The following is a 16,098-nucleotide window of genomic DNA, read 5'->3' as shown; positions in this document are numbered from 1 at the left end:
GTCCTGTGGCAGTCGCATAATGGCGGCAGCTGCCGAGCCCCGTGAGGGGAGCCCCCCAGCTCCCGCCGGCCAAGTTTCTCAGCGATCCCACGGCGCCGTCGGCCGCGTTTCTTTCCAGCGGAATGCCTCCCGTTATCCCGCCCAGGGCCGGGGAGGAACAAGCTCAAGCACTCCCGGGGCGGGACGGGGAGGTCTCAGCGCCGGGGCCGCTGTGAGAGGCGAAGCCTGGGGCCCTGTCTCAGCCGCCGTGCAGGCGGCGGGAGGCGGACTTCGGCCCGCAGCCGCTGCGGGGGTTTTCGACACCGCCCCGGGCCAGCCGAACGCCTTCCCCCAACGGGCAAAGTGCGCCTTGCTGCGGGAGAGCCCAGCCCGCCCCGCTCCCCCGCCCGGCCTCCCCACTGCTTCGCAGGGACGGTGCCCGGGGAGAGCCGCTGGGGCGTGCGAGCGAGTGAGTGGGGCTGGCAGGGGCTGAGGGGGGAGAGGGGCCAGGAGGAGCGAGCGTCTCCGAAGGAGGCTCGGCAGGGAAAAGAGGGGACACGGCCCAGGGGTGCCCCGTCCCGTCCCGTGGAGCAGCAGCGGTTGCGTGCAGCAGGTGGGTTGTTGAGGAAGAGCAGGGTGGGGGGGTCGGTCAGAAGAGCAGGTCGGGTGGGGGAGTAGTTTCAGCTGTGGAGATGAAACCTCCCGCGCCATTTCTGTGGGTAGATGAACTCTAGTTTACCAGTAAGACTAAAGGGAGAGTTACTCCAAAACAGCCCTGCATAAGATAAATGTAAACTATGTACACAGCCTGCAGCAAAAGAGAGCAGGAGCTGCCATTACCTGAGAGCTGCACACCCCTCTGCCGGGCCCGGCAGGAGCAGGCTGCCCCAGCACCACACCAAGGGCTGGGCTGCGCTAGCTGTGGGCACTGCCACCAGCCACCCACCTCCGTGGGACACGCTGTGCATCTGTCGGGGGGTGGGAGCGTCTTGGCCACAGCACAACGTACAATTCCAGTCAGCAACCATCTCCATGCGGTGTCCATATCAGTCTGGAGGAACCAGGGTAGGCTAGTGTGCGGGGAGGAGGCCCATGTGTGGGTGAACAGGGGGATCATATGATAAGAACTGTACTTTGATATTAGTGTGCTTTCTACTATGTATGTTGGATTTAAATTAAAGCAGAACAGCTTGATATTTAACCTCTGCACCTCAAAGCTTTAAAGCACAGAAATTTGTGAATTGTCTACATGCTGATTCTCAAAGTCACTCAAATACCATGGTGTGGACATTGTTGACTGACTTCACTCCCCACTTGCTGCAACGTAAAAGTTAATTATCTCATTGATACTCTGTCTCTCCTGTTCCATTTTAATGAGTTCATTGATGTAAAACAAAAACAACACCAACAAAAACATGAAATAACATCTAAATATAAATCTGGTGAATTTATGTGATGGAACAGATTCAAAATACTGCTTCAGTAACTTCAAAGGAACATTAGAGAGTCTGCCTTTTTTTTTTTTTTTTTAGCAATTTGGCCTCCTGCCCAGACAGCAGGTACCATAACTGTCTTGGTACGTCTTGGATCATTTTCATTTCCAGCTTTATCAGAGAACAGCACAGCTCTGATTGGCTAACAGTAATGATTCCCAATGCCCTCTAACCTTTCTGGATTAGCTACCTCATCTACCTACAGAACCACTTGGCTACTGTCCATTTTTCAGTATGTCCACTTGTGAAAGCAAGGCACTTAACCTCTTTGTCTTGGACTGACAGTTCTTTTGATTTAAAGGTCTAGAAATAAGGTCCATGGGCTGACTTCTAAGACTTTTGCTTATCTTTCTTGCAGGAGGACAAGCTATTTAATCTTTAGATATCCTATACAGTTTTTTTCTTTGTCTCCCCACTCCTTTTCCAAAAATCAGAATGAAAAATAATTCATTTTTCACCTTTCATATGTTTGCTGTACTTCAGAAAAGTCTCTTCTCACACATGATCCCAAATCAGCCACCATAGAGTGGCAGTGGTAGGTACCAATAGGTAAAATGAGCGTTTCTCCTGCAAACTTAGTACTGCATTCAGAAACATTACAAGTTTGCAAGGAGCCCGTAACAGCTAACTTAGGAATTCCACTGCCCACTTTTAGCTACCTAGTGTAAGATTACAGATATTCTTACATCATAGCAATAGTTTTCCTGCTAAGATGCTCTTGCTCTCCTCACTCTAAGAATGCTGTCCCTAGGCCCACTTATCAGTATCTACCTGGAAAGCAGATACCATTTTTAAAGTGAGCTCCAGATTTTGAAGCTAACAGAACATAATAACTATATTTTATGTTGCTGTATGTACTTCTACAGGGCTGCTCACTGTTTCTTGAGGAACCTTTTGATGTGTATGTTCATAAAGGGGCCATGATATACAAGGATTCAGATAAAGACATTCAGTAATAACCCAGTAAGATGAAAATACAACTTTTATGTTGTTGGTAGTACCAACAATTTTATTAGAGCCAGGCTGTTTACATCTCCTTAAATCAAGATATTTTGCTTTGACATAGCCACCACAATATTTAATAGAGCTGCCCATAAAACTAAAGCTCCCTCCTGGGTAAGCTTCAGTTAGCATCACCAGCAAATCTCAGAGCCTCGGATGTACCTGTTGGGATAACAATTTGATTTTTGCAGTTACAGGAGTGGTTAGAAAACCAACCAAAACCCACTTTTGTTGAAATACAGTTCTTAGGAACATGACGTGGGCTATAAATTCTCTCCCTCAAAAGACCAGGATGAAACTAAGTTTAGAAAGAAGACATATTAGGTTAAATTTGACTGATGCTCTCCAGTTCAAAGACTCCTGCAAAATTCAATAAAACTATAAAAGAATTTGAACACTGGTAAACCCATGTATGCTCATAGAGGTGCATACATTGTCAGAGAGCAAAGTATCATCATGTTCTAGTTCCACGACTTAATGATACCAGTCTCTTCAATATATATTTGAATTGCTCTATGAGTTTCAAAGTCTGCATGCATGGGAGGCTCTTAACAAACAAGCTTTTAAAGAGATCTAGACTTCAGTAATAGTATCCTATCATGAGACAGGACATGAACACCTAGACCCATCATATCAGTGCTGCCTTTTGAGTGTTGTTTGAGATAACATCTTCAGGAGCTCAGGAGGCACCGCTTATGCTGTAGCAAACTATAGAACTGTAGCCTCCAGCACTGCCCCTTAGACTGTGACACAGAGTAACTCACTCCAACTGAATGTGATTTCAGGGATTCCACAGTCTACTCTGGCTCTTGTAGTCAATACCTATGTAGGTCATAGGCTTTGCAGCCAACAGCCTGTTCAGAAAGCACAGCAATATTTGTTGGTATTATAGATCCCATGCCAAAATAAACAGGCCAGTGTGTCTTCCTTATGTAATTGACCAAGCACCTTTTGCAGATTATCAGAGCCCAAGCCCATACTCCAGCAAACCCCATCAGCTATCTGCTGTTCCTGTGAAATGCCATGACCAACCAGTTCTCTAGATTAAGCATATGTCCTTTAGAATTGTAGCCATCCTCATCACAAATAAGACAACACAAGTAAAACCTCTCTACCTTTCTGTTCTCCCCTGGTTCATCACCAGAAATTGCAAAACCCTCTTCTGAGGGAACAACCCTTTTAATATTTTTCATCTGTAAATGATAACCCCCCAACTTCAGCTGAGATCCATTTTGAATTAGCCAAGTGAGAATCAGTTATGTCAATTCTAGACTTAGACCTATACCTTGCATCTTTTTTTTCTTTTTATTTTTCTTTGGCTAGGGCAACTGTTTTCCCACATAGCTGGTCATTCATGTTCTAGAAAATTCAGGATTTGTACAGCTTATTACTATCCTTCCTAGAGAAAAGTAAGAGAAGTATGCTTCTTCCCATATGTTCCCTGAGAGACAACTGATTTGCATTTGTGCACATACATTAAATTGTAAATAAATACAGTTCCACGTGGAAGACTTATAACATTAATTAAGGACTGCATATAATGTTGCTAGAGTTGGGCCTTCAGGGCTTGTGTGTATTCTCACACACTGTAGAGATTTCTCTCACAAAATTGTAGAGTGTCACATGAGAGAATGAATACAGCTCTATTCCACCTTTTAGTAAGAAAAAAAAGCTATTTCAATGATTCATTAAGACACTTTTTTTTTGTGAAAATAAACATATTTTACAACAATGTGGGGCTTATAATATAAAATATTGGATAACTATGAAACTTAAGTGTAAGAAAATCAACATTAATAACCTAATTCTTTTCTGAAAAAAATAGATTTCACAAACATAATACAGTGTTGAATATATTTCCAGGAGCAAGCTCACCTGTCTTTTTCAGATTGGCAGTACATTACAGCGTACCAGCCCCTGGAGAGATTGCTGTCCTTAGAATCCACAGCAACCCCTTAGATAGAAGCCATGGGACAGGAAAAATTAGTTTTTACAATCCAAGGATATCTATCCATTTTTCCTAAACCAAGCGTAATGGTTTCAAAGGGAGAGCAAGAGAGACACACTTCAAACTGGCCAGCAGCATTGTTACTTTGGCACTTAAATGGGCTGTGAAAATCTTTGATTTAGTCCCTGCACCTGAACCCCTGGAACACACAGCTCAACCTGTGTTGCTTGCAAGGCTCACAAGAATTTATGAAGGTTAAAAATTGCAAGTTCAACTGAGCCTCAGGATCTGATGTTACTGGATTGTAGCAGTACTCAGAGCACTCTTGCAGGGTCCGGTTTTAGTGATAGCTAAAACACGTTAAACATGGCAGAGGGATTGGAATTAGATGATCTTTAAGGTCCCTTCCAACCCAAACCATTCTGGGTAATAAGGGAGAAGCCACAGATGTATAAATTGTGCCTTTACCTATGTTACGTCAAAAACAGTAGTTTTTCAATGTAGGGATAGCTGAAAATTAATTTCACTGTTGCATGTGCCTTGTAGAGAACCATCCTGGTTTTGATCTGGCAGAACTACAGCAAGAATATTCATCACACTGTGCTCCCAACTGAATCATGTCCATGGTTGTGAATTGGCTGTACACTACCACTGACTCACAAACTTACAGAGCAGTGTATGACATTGTTGTTTTTCTTAAATTCTCATCTACTAGAGGCAGATGAAGACAGACTTCCAAGTAAACAAAGGTGTCCATTCTTTATGGTCTTGGCAAATACTTGAAAATGTGCTGCAGGTATTCACCTGTAAAATACTGTGCCACTCAGCTGGTGCATATAATGCATCAAAAGAATAAGACAGCAACTTTCAAAGTAAATTACTGTTTTATTGGCATTGTAGTTAACCCTTAGGATAGTGAGAATGGGTGAAATATGACATTTTTACCTGAAAATGGTGGACATTTTAGAGGTCATACACTGTACTAACGCTTATGTTTTAATTAGGATTTTTTGTTTGTTTTTCTAGGACAAAACACACAATTTTGGAGAAAATACTGTAGGAGTGATGTTCTTAGTAAAGATGTTCTACTTAATCAAAGGAGTTAAATGTTACAGCCCTGTGAGTCAGATGCACAAAGTAACAGGAGCTCTGTTTAAAGCACACCTGTTAAGGAACATGTTGGGCATCAACAAATCATTCAGAATCTCACGTGCAGTGTCTCAGCTTAGTTCTGAAAAGGCAAACTCTTTTAATTATGTCATTGTTGGAGCTGGATCAGCTGGGTGTGTATTAGCCAACAGGTTGACCGAAGACCCTCTCAGTACTGTACTACTTTTGGAAGCAGGCCCTAAAGATACCCTTCTAGGTAGTAAGAGACTGATGTGGAAGATTCATATGCCTGCTGCATTAACTTACAACCTCTGTGATGAGAAATATAACTGGTATTACCACACAACTTCACAGAAACATATGGATAATCGGATTATGTACTGGCCCCGAGGAAGAGTGTGGGGTGGTTCCTCTTCTCTCAATGCAATGGTGTATATTCGTGGGCATGCTGAAGATTATAATCGATGGAGCAGAGAAGGGGCTGTAGGATGGGACTATGAACATTGCTTGCCCTATTTTAAGAAGGCACAAACACATGAACTGGGACCAGATCAGTATAGAGGTGGAAAAGGACCTCTGCATGTGTCAAGAGGGAAAACAAACCATCCTCTTCATCACGCATTCCTGGAGGCAACTCAGCAAGCTGGGTATCCCTTCACAGATGATATGAATGGCTATCAGCAAGAAGGATTTGGCTGGATGGACATGACTGTACACAAAGGTAAATCATAAAGGATTCTGTAAGGAATTTGTGTTTCTGACCCACCAGAAGTGCCTCTGAAAGCATTTTAGAATACAGATGTATAACCCGTGCTTTCAGTTGTTTGGTTTGCTGAACAGCTACTACACTCTAAATATACAAGTATTTGTTTCACAGCAGCTGGTTATCAGTCTAGGCTGTATTTCATTGAAATTTGAGTTGGCATCCAGGTCTTGATTAATAGTTAAATTTGGGAGAGTAGGTTTGCAGAATGTCACTGAGAAGTTTGTTATGTTAAAATAAAATCTTTAGTTATTATATCAAAGCACATTTGCTTTGAACTCTACAGAAGAGTGTATAAAACCTGTATAAACGTCCTAATTGGTATTGGTGAAAATCTTGAAGAATAGTTAGCATGACTATTTTGATTTTCTATGTTAATAAAAATTGTAGGTCAAAGATGGAGCGCAGCAAGTGCTTACCTTCACCCAGCCATATCCCGCCCAAATTTGTCAATCACAGAGAAGACACTTGTAACAAAAATCTTGTTTCAAGGAACAAAATCCATTGGTGTTGAGTATTTGAAAAATGGTCAAAGGAAAAAGGTAAGAGATTTTTATTTTCCAGTATAAAATAGTTATTTGAAGCAAAATTTAAAAAGACAGAAAGACGGACAGAAGGAAGGAAGGAAGGAAGGAAGGAAGGAAGGAAGGAAAAATTGTTGCAAGGGATGCTTCACTATACAAAATACAAGCTTTCTGAAACTGTTTTCTCTTCCTGTGTATGATTCCTTGTGAGTTACTTTACAGGAAGTGATATTTCAGTTGTCTTGACTGAGAGATTAACATCTCCATTGTATTTCCCTCTACAGCATTTTCAGAATTGCTTTTCAGAAATCCCAGTATTTCAGCACACTAGTCAATATACAGAGACAGTGTACAATTACAACATAGGTTCCAGCTCGAAATATTACACAACGCTCTTGTGTAACATCAAGTTATGGCTTGTCCCCTCAGACTGAAAGCTTGAACATTTCTCTTTACTGAAAGATTTGGAATAGGAAAAATGTGGGGAAAGGGTGTCTAATCTGGCTCAAAATAGTATCTGAGCAGAAGCTCTTGATGTGTCACATTCAGATCAAGCTTAATAACGTCAGGACTTTTGTGCTTGTTTCATTTTAGGCTTTTGCCAGTAAAGAAGTTATTTTAAGTGGAGGTGCCATAAATTCTCCACAGCTGCTTATGCTGTCTGGGATTGGCAATGCAGATGATCTAAAAAAACTGGGAATCCCTGTTGTTTGCCACCTTCCTGGTAATTTTATTACTTCTTTCAACCTTGTACCTTCCTAAGGAGGCAATTCAGACCATTAAATGGAATGAATCCATGAAATTTGGTTGTCTTTATGTCAAGTTGTGTGGACAGAAACTAATAGTGTTACAAATCTGTGGAAATGCACTGGTTTTAAAACGGAGCAATAACCTCCTACGGTTCCTTCACTATATTTGATAGTGGAAAATGCCTTTCTGAAAAATGCCACTGAAGCAGCATATTTAGAATTTTGGATGAGTGGTTTTGATCCACAACAGATTGCATAAGCTTCCATCGTCATATATATTCAAAGATGGAAGGAATAACATAAACTTTTCCTTTAAACTAGAAAATCTAGCACTGTATTTAGAAGTCATATCTGGCAATTTTAGAACAAGTGATATGTCTACATTTAACTTTCTATTTTCATTCTAGTTATGCTATGTTTATGTAAAACCTTGTTCTGACATGAGCAAAAGGCTGATATGACTCATGGTCTTGGTGTTAGTCATCACTGCCCTCGTAAGAGGTTAGTTTAGTTCCCATTTGTGTTGTTTTCTGGTAGCAAATGTTATTTATAATTGTTCTCTGTGAAATAACTTTTTCTTTTCTTCTCCCTCCTGCCCTATTTTTAAACATTTAATCAGGAGTAGGCCAGAATCTTCAAGATCACTTAGAAGTGTACATCCAGCAAAAGTGCACCAAACCTATCACTCTGTATAGTGCACAAAAGCCGGTTAGCATGGCAAGGATTGGTCTAGAATGGCTTTGGAAGTTCACAGGTATGAAACGAAGTATGCAATTGTTCCTCTGTTCATCACTTCTGAATTATTACAGCCTTTTGTCTGTGAATTTCAAAGTCCGTGAACCTTTATATAAATTGTTTTTCACGTCCACTAAATAATTGAATCTTCCAAATAGGCCTGAAAGATTTTTTTTTCTTACAGGTAGGAGTCTTTTAAAACTGTTATGTCTTAAGTATCAAGTGAGGTTTTAAACATTTTTTTAACACAGTTGAATCTCCTTAATTTTAAGAAAATAACCTACTTTTAAATCTTGGTGCCTGAGAAAAGCTGTTTTAAAAAATAAAAATTAAGAAAAAAATCTATTTAGAAATAGATACTGTGTAGATAAAAATGTACTGTGAATTTGTTTTTCATTATCTCACCCCAAATGAAGTATTTTGTTGTTCTGACCAGAACCCATTAGGCTTGCAGGTAAATAAGAGTGACTTCTGTTAAAAATGACACTGTAGTTTTATAATGATCCAACTGTACGTTGTATTTTAAAAAGTTTGTAAAAGTCATCATTGAAATCAGTAAAATAGTTTGGCCAAACTCAAGGACTTCATCTCCTGCTTAATCCTTATGTTAGCAGTTGATCCAAAGCGATGATTTATGCTGTGTACATGTGGCATTTTACCATGCAAGTAAATATGAACTGAGGGCTGAATCATGGTTTTAAATGGATTTGAAAATAACATAATATGAGGGGCATCGTAGTCTCTTCATCTTTTCCCTTCAGGGTAGGCGCTGGGGATGGCTCTGCCTGTTACATGTGACTAATGGGATAGTTATGCTGCATGTCATGGAGCATGCAGTGCAGTGATATCAGGATGCTGCAGCTGGTTCCCTCCACACCTGTCAGGATATTGATTACAGATCTGCCTCTGGCAGTGCTTCTGCCAGTTACACTGAGGTAACTGTAACATCCTACTCTCAAATAACTGGAATTTCCAAAATTAGATGTAGTTACAGTTACCTAGTGATTCAGAAGTAGGTGAAAGTGGTGCATATTGCTTAAATTGCAAGCTTCCACTGTATATACATGTATACATTATAAACTATCGTAAAACAAGGGTTAAGAAGAAGTAGATTTATTGCTGTTCTGAGGTCTTGTAATGGCTTTTTCTCTCTCATTTACACTCTCTAGGTGATGGAGCCACTGCCCACTTAGAATCTGGTGGGTTTATTCGAAGTGAGCCAGGAGTTCCTCACCCTGACATTCAGTTCCACTTTCTTCCTTCTCAGGTGGTTGATCATGGTCGCGTTGCTTCAACAATGGAAGCTTACCAGGTGAGTTTTTGAAGAGCATATATTTGAAGAGTAATGTTCTGTAGCAATTAGCAAGTAGTCTTACCGTTTAGTATAATCATCGCTAATTTGGCTATATACAGGAAAATACCTTTTTCATTATTACACAAAGAGTTGGCTTAACCTACACTGGGGAAAAATACAGGCTTATTATTTGATATTGCTACCAAAATTATGTTGCTTTTTATCTCTGAGAAAATATTTAAGTATTTGCACTACTGAGGTGCCATAGTGCTGTTCATTAGGATACCATTGTGCTAGATGCTGTACAAAACTAACCCAAGGTGTTCCCTGTTCCACTGCAGTTTAGGCAGATGCCTTTAGAAAGGGCATTGGAATAGGCTGCCCAGGGAAGTGGTTCAGTCACCATCCCTGGAGGTCTTTAAAAGACGTTTAGATGTAGAGCTTAGTGATGTGGTTTAGTGGAGGACTTGTTAGTGTTAGGTCAGAGGTTGGACTAGGTGATCTTGGAGGTCTCTTCCAACCTAGATGATTCTGTGATTCTGCAAATTTATATAAAATGGAAAAATATTCATACTTTGACTTTTTTCATTATCTTCCTTTAACATTTACAGTTGCTTAATTTGTAAAATCTTGAAAAAAAAAATCACACTGAATTTGGAAATATGTCTGTTGGGATTGTGTCATGAGCATGGTGTGTCTGTTGCAGGTCCACGTGGGACCCATGAGGAGCACAAGTGTAGGCTGGGTGAAACTGAAAAGTACAAACCCAAAGGACCATCCAATCATTGAGCCTAACTACATGTCCACAGGTAAAAGCAGCCTCTCCTTCATCTGATTAACGCATTTTGTGCCAGTAGCAGAATTTCACATCTACTCAACACCAGTTCAGAAGTGATAGTTGGTGCCTTGTTATTTAATTTTAAAGTCAGTTAATATCAAAGAGGCCTCTGTGCAAAGCACTGTATAAACCTACAGAATTCTGCACTGCAGATGCTGTCAGAGTTCTTAACGTTTGCCTGGGTTATGTTCATTTCTTCTCCTTATTCCCTTTTGAGAGTGTGCCAGATATGTAGCAATTTTGCTCACAGTGAATGTAAATATCTGTGACTTTAAAAACTGTTTGGCTTTATTTTGGCCTTCAGCAATGAGTGGGAGACGTCCCCTCCAGTCTTCCTTCTTTGATGCTATTTTTTTCTGTTATATAAGAGTGCACTTACAGTCCTCTTATTTTCTTTCCTTACAGAAAGAGATATTTGGGAATTCCGCCAGTGCGTCAAGCTGACCAGGGAGATCTTTGCTCAGAAAGCTTTTGAAAAATTTCGTGGCCCTGAAATTCAACCAGGAAACTATGTTCAGTCTGACAAAGAAATAGATGCTTTCATAAGACAGAAGGCTGATAGTGCTTATCATCCTTCCTGCACCTGTAAAATGGGTCAGCTTTCAGATAGCACCGCTGTAGTTGATCCCCAAACAAAAGTAATTGGTGTTGAAAATTTGAGAGTAGTAGATGCCTCAATAATGCCCAGTATTGTCAGTGGGAATTTGAATGCCCCAACTATTATGATAGCAGAGAAAGCTGCAGACATAATTAAGGGGCTTCCGTCACTTCAGGAGAAAAATGCTCCTGTATATAAGCCCAAGACCTTAGAAACACAACGATAAACAATGTTGTCATCCTTTCATACTTTTGCCACTTAATCAGCATGTTGGTGTGTCATACTGGACAAGCCAACCAAATAAAAGCTATGCAAAACAACACGTTATATTAAAGTAACCATTAATTTGATCCATTCTCTTATAGAAGATTATCTAATCAGTTTTTCAACCAGTTGGCTTGAGTTTCATTTTAATGAACTTTTCATGTGTGCTATTTTGAAAACCCTTATGATATGCCTTGCTATTTAAAGGAAGCATTTTAACTGTTTTGAGAGCATTACCCAGGGTAACAGCTAATCAGCAATCTCCATGTGCTGAAAAGAATGGTTAAGTAAGCATTTATTTAACTTCTTATTCACAGGCCAAAGTAGTATCAGCATTGATAGGAGAGACACCTACATGGTGTGTACTTTTTATGGGAGGAATGCAGTTTACAAATCCTCACTGAAAGTTAGACTTTATCATACCTAGCAGTCTTAACTATATTCAGAAAGAAGACATACATTGTCTTTATCAAAAATTATTTTTTTAATAAATGCTGAACAAAAGCTGATATTTATAAAAATATACTGAAAAACTGGATTTCCTTGCTTTTATTGCAAGAACTGTAGTAGAATTCAGTTTACATTTTTAGCTGATTTAGTTGTGGTGCTTTATCATGTATCATAGTAAGAGTCCATGCTCCCAATAACTTCCTTAAAGTTACTGGTCTTTGCTCAAAGGTGAGTGTGTACAAAAGATATTTCTCAGCAAATACTCAATCATAAGTCATCTATCACTAAAATTCATTAATAAAATAGAGCCAAGGTAGTTTTAAAATGGAAGTTTACTCAAAATAGCTGCATTAAATATGCTGCTTCAATGATGTAGGAAGAGATCTTTTTAAATTAGAAGCCAAGTAACTTATTCAGTAAACCAATGCTTTAAATAGAACTTAAGTCTTTTTACTGTTTTCAGATGTGCCAAGCAAAATGATCTTTCATGGCTGTTTTCTGTATCAGTCTTTCAGATGCTGAATTAAAAATAATAATAATTTAGAAAAATAAACAAATTGAATTAATTGAATGAATTAACTCATTCAATTGTATGGATTTGTTAAGTATTCCAAAATATCTTCTGACTAAGCTGCTGCTGAATTATAAAGAAAATGCTTTTGTAGCTTGAGATTGCTCAGGACTTCTGATGAACAGAATAAATTTTTTCCAGGAAAAATGGAATTTTACACCATTTGAGCACATTGAAAAAAAAAAAAAACTGCTTACTCAGATGTTGGCTAGAGGCACAACTGCAGATGTTTAAGGCAGATTCTTCTACCTGGTGCTGCTGCAAGGCACTGGTTGGAAGCCCTGCTGCTGAGGGAAAGGACTTAATTGATTAGTTTAACAAAAATACTGAAGATAGAAGATGATAGCAGTGAACGTCACTCTCAAAGGAGACAGGTAAACCGTTTCTATGTACATCATACATTCTTGTGGAATGAGGGGATCAAGATTATTTTAAGTCAGAGGTGAATGATTGGCTGTGTTAATAAAACAATTAATCTGACACAAATGTGTCTTATGTGCCTTTGGGGAAAGCATGTATATGGTGTATCATTTTTATGGCAAATAATGGCTTTTATTCAACACCTGCGCTTTTGAGATTTTCATTTAAAGCTATTCACTGTATCTTAGTGCCATTTGGAATATAAAGTATTAGGATACACAGAATGACATATCCTGAGGAAACTTACCACAGTCCTGTGCAGTTGAACAGGGCAGCTTTTAGAAAAGCCAGGATATTGATGGTCCTGCATTTGCAGATTTACAACATTGGTTTCCACTCTAGGCATGCAAGATGGAAATTGTTACTATGAAACTGCAGAGGATTAACTGTCTTACATAACTTACTACTGAGCACACCTAGGACTATCTTCTACCATAGCAAGCTTAGCTGTACATGCAAAATGCGTGTCTCTCTTATATTTGGGGGACATGTTGCTGCATTGTGCAATTAGATAATCAGACATATCTGATACCTGAACCATCATCTTTTTTTTTTTTTTTTCAGTTTTCTGTGCTCTGTAGAGTACTGGGAGCCTGCAAGCTAAAAATTAGATGTCTATACACCTTATTGGATGATGCAGAGCACAGGCTGATGATTCCAGAATTTTACTTATTTAACAAAATAATATAGTGAATAACAGTATTATTTCCAGTTCTACACAGATATTATTTTTTTTTCTATAAATAAGCAATTGGTACTGCATTATGTATTCAAAAACTGTAAAAACAGCTTGATATAAGAATTTGGAAGTTACTAGACCTGCCAACATGACTTGAACAGCAGCAGTACCACCAGTGAGAACATCAGCATTTCCATGCTAATAGTTTGCTGCAGATGCTTCACACTCACTTGGAGGTCTCTGGCTGGGGACAATCCGATTAAGAAAGAAAAGCAACCAAAAACATTTCTTTTTGTATATGTATCTCAGTTCAAGTTGCTTTAGTATGAGAAGTGCTTTTAAAAGCAGCAGAAAATAGCAGCATTTGTAAAACTGCATCTTGTTTAAGTTAGGCCACTCGAGCTTTTGTACATCAGAACTTCTGATGTTTCCACAGCTTAAAATACTTTTTAAGTTCAAGATTTCAGTTAGTCTACAACCAAATAAGGCAGCTGTAGAAACACTGGAAAAGTGGAAAGTGGGCTTTTACCATGCATTCTCTGGAAAAGAAACATACAAAAGCATTTATGCATCTTAGACAAGTAATGGTTAAAAAGTTATAGAGGGAACACAAGCATATCATATTAGAGTGTTCCAGTTTTTAGTCTACATTGTTCTGTCATCCAACCTCCAAAAAAACACTGTTCAAATACATTTTTATGTACACTTTTTCAGTGACTATACTTTTCTTAGGGATGTTTAAATCTGTGTTAATGATCAGCTATAACGTTTCTGTCATTATATCCATATACATGTATAAGCAAATCTGAAAACTCATGAAATATGCTTTAATGGTTGAGTTGACTTGTAGTTTTTCTGTATTGAGTGATAACTATGATTGGCTGTATTTTAAGGTTGCCAATCGCCATGTAATTATGCATATATGGATTACTTTTTTTCCCCTTACATTTCTGTAATAAAATTGAACAGGTATTCTATGTATCCATATATATATGTTCTCCCTTAAACCATTAACTATCTAGAAATGGCTTGTAGCTGAATTTCCTTTATTTATTTTTGTAAGGACTGTTTGCTCATAAAATAGCATATCTATGTAAAAGAACATCTGTCTCATCAGACTATTTCAAAGCTAAGGACTAACAATACTAGCAAGAAAACATGGTGAGATCAGCGTATCCTTTTCTGTCTCCTTGGACAAATACTTAGTTAAAAAATTGTTCAGCTCAATCTGCTGAATCGGATGTGCTATGAAAAGTCCATGTACTTAAGCAACCTGGGCTGGGACATCCCCTGCTTGGCCTTGCCCCCCACACCCCTTTTTTTTCTTTTTTACTGTTCAGCTTCAGCTGCCTTAAAGGTGCTTTTCAGAAATGTGTGGAACTGTGAAAACTACTCACTCTTTTTTCACAGTGGTATCACATCTGGAAAGTGTATTTTGGTATCCTGAAGTTTGCTTCTGTAAACTGTGTAACAAAGCGAGTACAGCTGGGTTACCTGTCCCAGTGTTTCCTGGCAGATGAACACAGTAGATTTGGTTTTGACATTTTAGGGGGTTGCCCAGATTTTCCTGACTGTTTCCACAGATCTGCATCTAGGGGCATATTAATCTCCTAGACAGTAGGGGAATAAGAGTAGCCATTTCATAGAATTACTCTAATCACATTACTCCTTTCTGGTGAACAGTAATCATTCATAAGACTTGCACACTATGATAGAGTAGATTGATTATTGAATTCCGTGCATTCCCTCTCATTGTCCAAACAGTGCAATCAGAATTTAACCTTTGGAGCTTCGTGGTGAAAAACTGTTAGCAAAAGGAGTCCCAAGTATAATAAAATTAGTACACAGTTTTATTTTGAACATTTCGCATTTGTTTTAATACAAAATGATGTAGGTCAAGAAATAATTTACAAACTTTTAAGTTCTTATCCTGGCATTTGAAATAAGAATGATTCCAAAGGAAGTCTGTAAGCTATTCATAGGAAATTGTCATTATGTACAAAATGTTTATTGACATGATTTAAACATCACATTCGTAAAAATGTGAACCGGATTGCTATCTAGCATATGAACTACAGGTAAAACCTGGCAAGATAACTTGTTCGAACAAGTCATTGTTATCCAGTGTTAACAAAATAGACAGTAACTTTCAGTGTTTTTTGATTTTCCTCCAAGGTTGTATTAGCCTCAAAGTCATTTCAGGGTTTTACTGCATTGTGAACAATATCTGAGCCCTCTTATGATTGCATAAAAATAAATTCTTGAAACATTACACATAAAAAAAACCAAAAAGGTAGAGGCAATAAAGTATATTTTTATATAACCAAGGGTTTTTTTTGGTTCTGTGAAGAATCATTTCCTCGTATCCTTTTTTTTTTTTTTTTTTTTTTTCTGAGCTGAGTTAAGTAAGCAATACTGAAGTAAAGTATTTTCATTTATCTGTAAAACAGTTTCTGCCCTAGACAATTCCTATCAAAGTAGGTTATGTAGGTAATACACTTTGCCAAAATGAACTGTCCCATGAGCAGTAGTACCCTGGCATGAACTAATCAATTTTTAAATGATTTTAATATTTTTGTCACATGGGATTAATACAAAAATAAAATTACAGCTTATTTTTCAATCCAAAAAGTTAAAATAATTTCAAATCTTTTACCTTTCCAAGTATAAGACTGCAAATA

The 16,098-nt window shown here is 38.7% G+C and overlaps 1 protein-coding gene across 2 annotated transcripts; it reads left to right on the top strand.

Annotated features, from left to right (window-relative positions):
* Nucleotides 1-241: 241 nt before the first annotated feature.
* Nucleotides 242-16,041, top strand: CHDH (choline dehydrogenase). Of its 2 annotated transcripts, none has more exons than XM_082768368.1 (8): nucleotides 242-448; nucleotides 5,449-6,253; nucleotides 6,686-6,837; nucleotides 7,414-7,543; nucleotides 8,188-8,322; nucleotides 9,473-9,615; nucleotides 10,304-10,406; nucleotides 10,841-16,041. In XM_082768368.1, exons 2-8 carry the CDS (start codon nucleotides 5,488-5,490, stop codon nucleotides 11,257-11,259), a joined length of 1,848 nt encoding a protein of 615 aa, XP_082624494.1. In that variant the 5' UTR covers nucleotides 242-448; nucleotides 5,449-5,487; the 3' UTR covers nucleotides 11,260-16,041. The 2 variants fall into 2 exon arrangements, with proteins under 2 accessions (XP_082624494.1, XP_082624493.1); XM_082768367.1 differs by having other exon boundaries at nucleotides 242-592.
* Nucleotides 16,042-16,098: the final 57 nt, after the last annotated feature.

This window comes from Aythya marila (assembly GCF_965140915.1).
Source record: "Aythya marila genome assembly, chromosome: 10".
Lineage (NCBI taxonomy): Eukaryota > Metazoa > Chordata > Aves > Anseriformes > Anatidae > Aythya > Aythya marila.
The sequence above is the reverse complement of the archived record's forward strand: the minus strand, read 5'-3'. Positions and strand labels throughout refer to the sequence as shown.

What these genes read in the sequence shown, in the direction of transcription:
- CHDH (XM_082768368.1), top strand. Translation starts at nt 5,488, where the DNA reads ATGTTCTTAGTAAAGATGTTCTACTTAATCAAAGGAGTTAAATGTTAC. An exon ending in AAAATGGTCAAAGGAAAAAG is followed by an intron (nt 6,838 to 7,413) that starts GTAAGAGATTTT and finishes GTTTCATTTTAG; the next exon opens with GCTTTTGCCAGTAAAGAAGT. An exon ending in CAACAATGGAAGCTTACCAG is followed by an intron (nt 9,616 to 10,303) that starts GTGAGTTTTTGA and finishes TGTCTGTTGCAG; the next exon opens with GTCCACGTGGGACCCATGAG.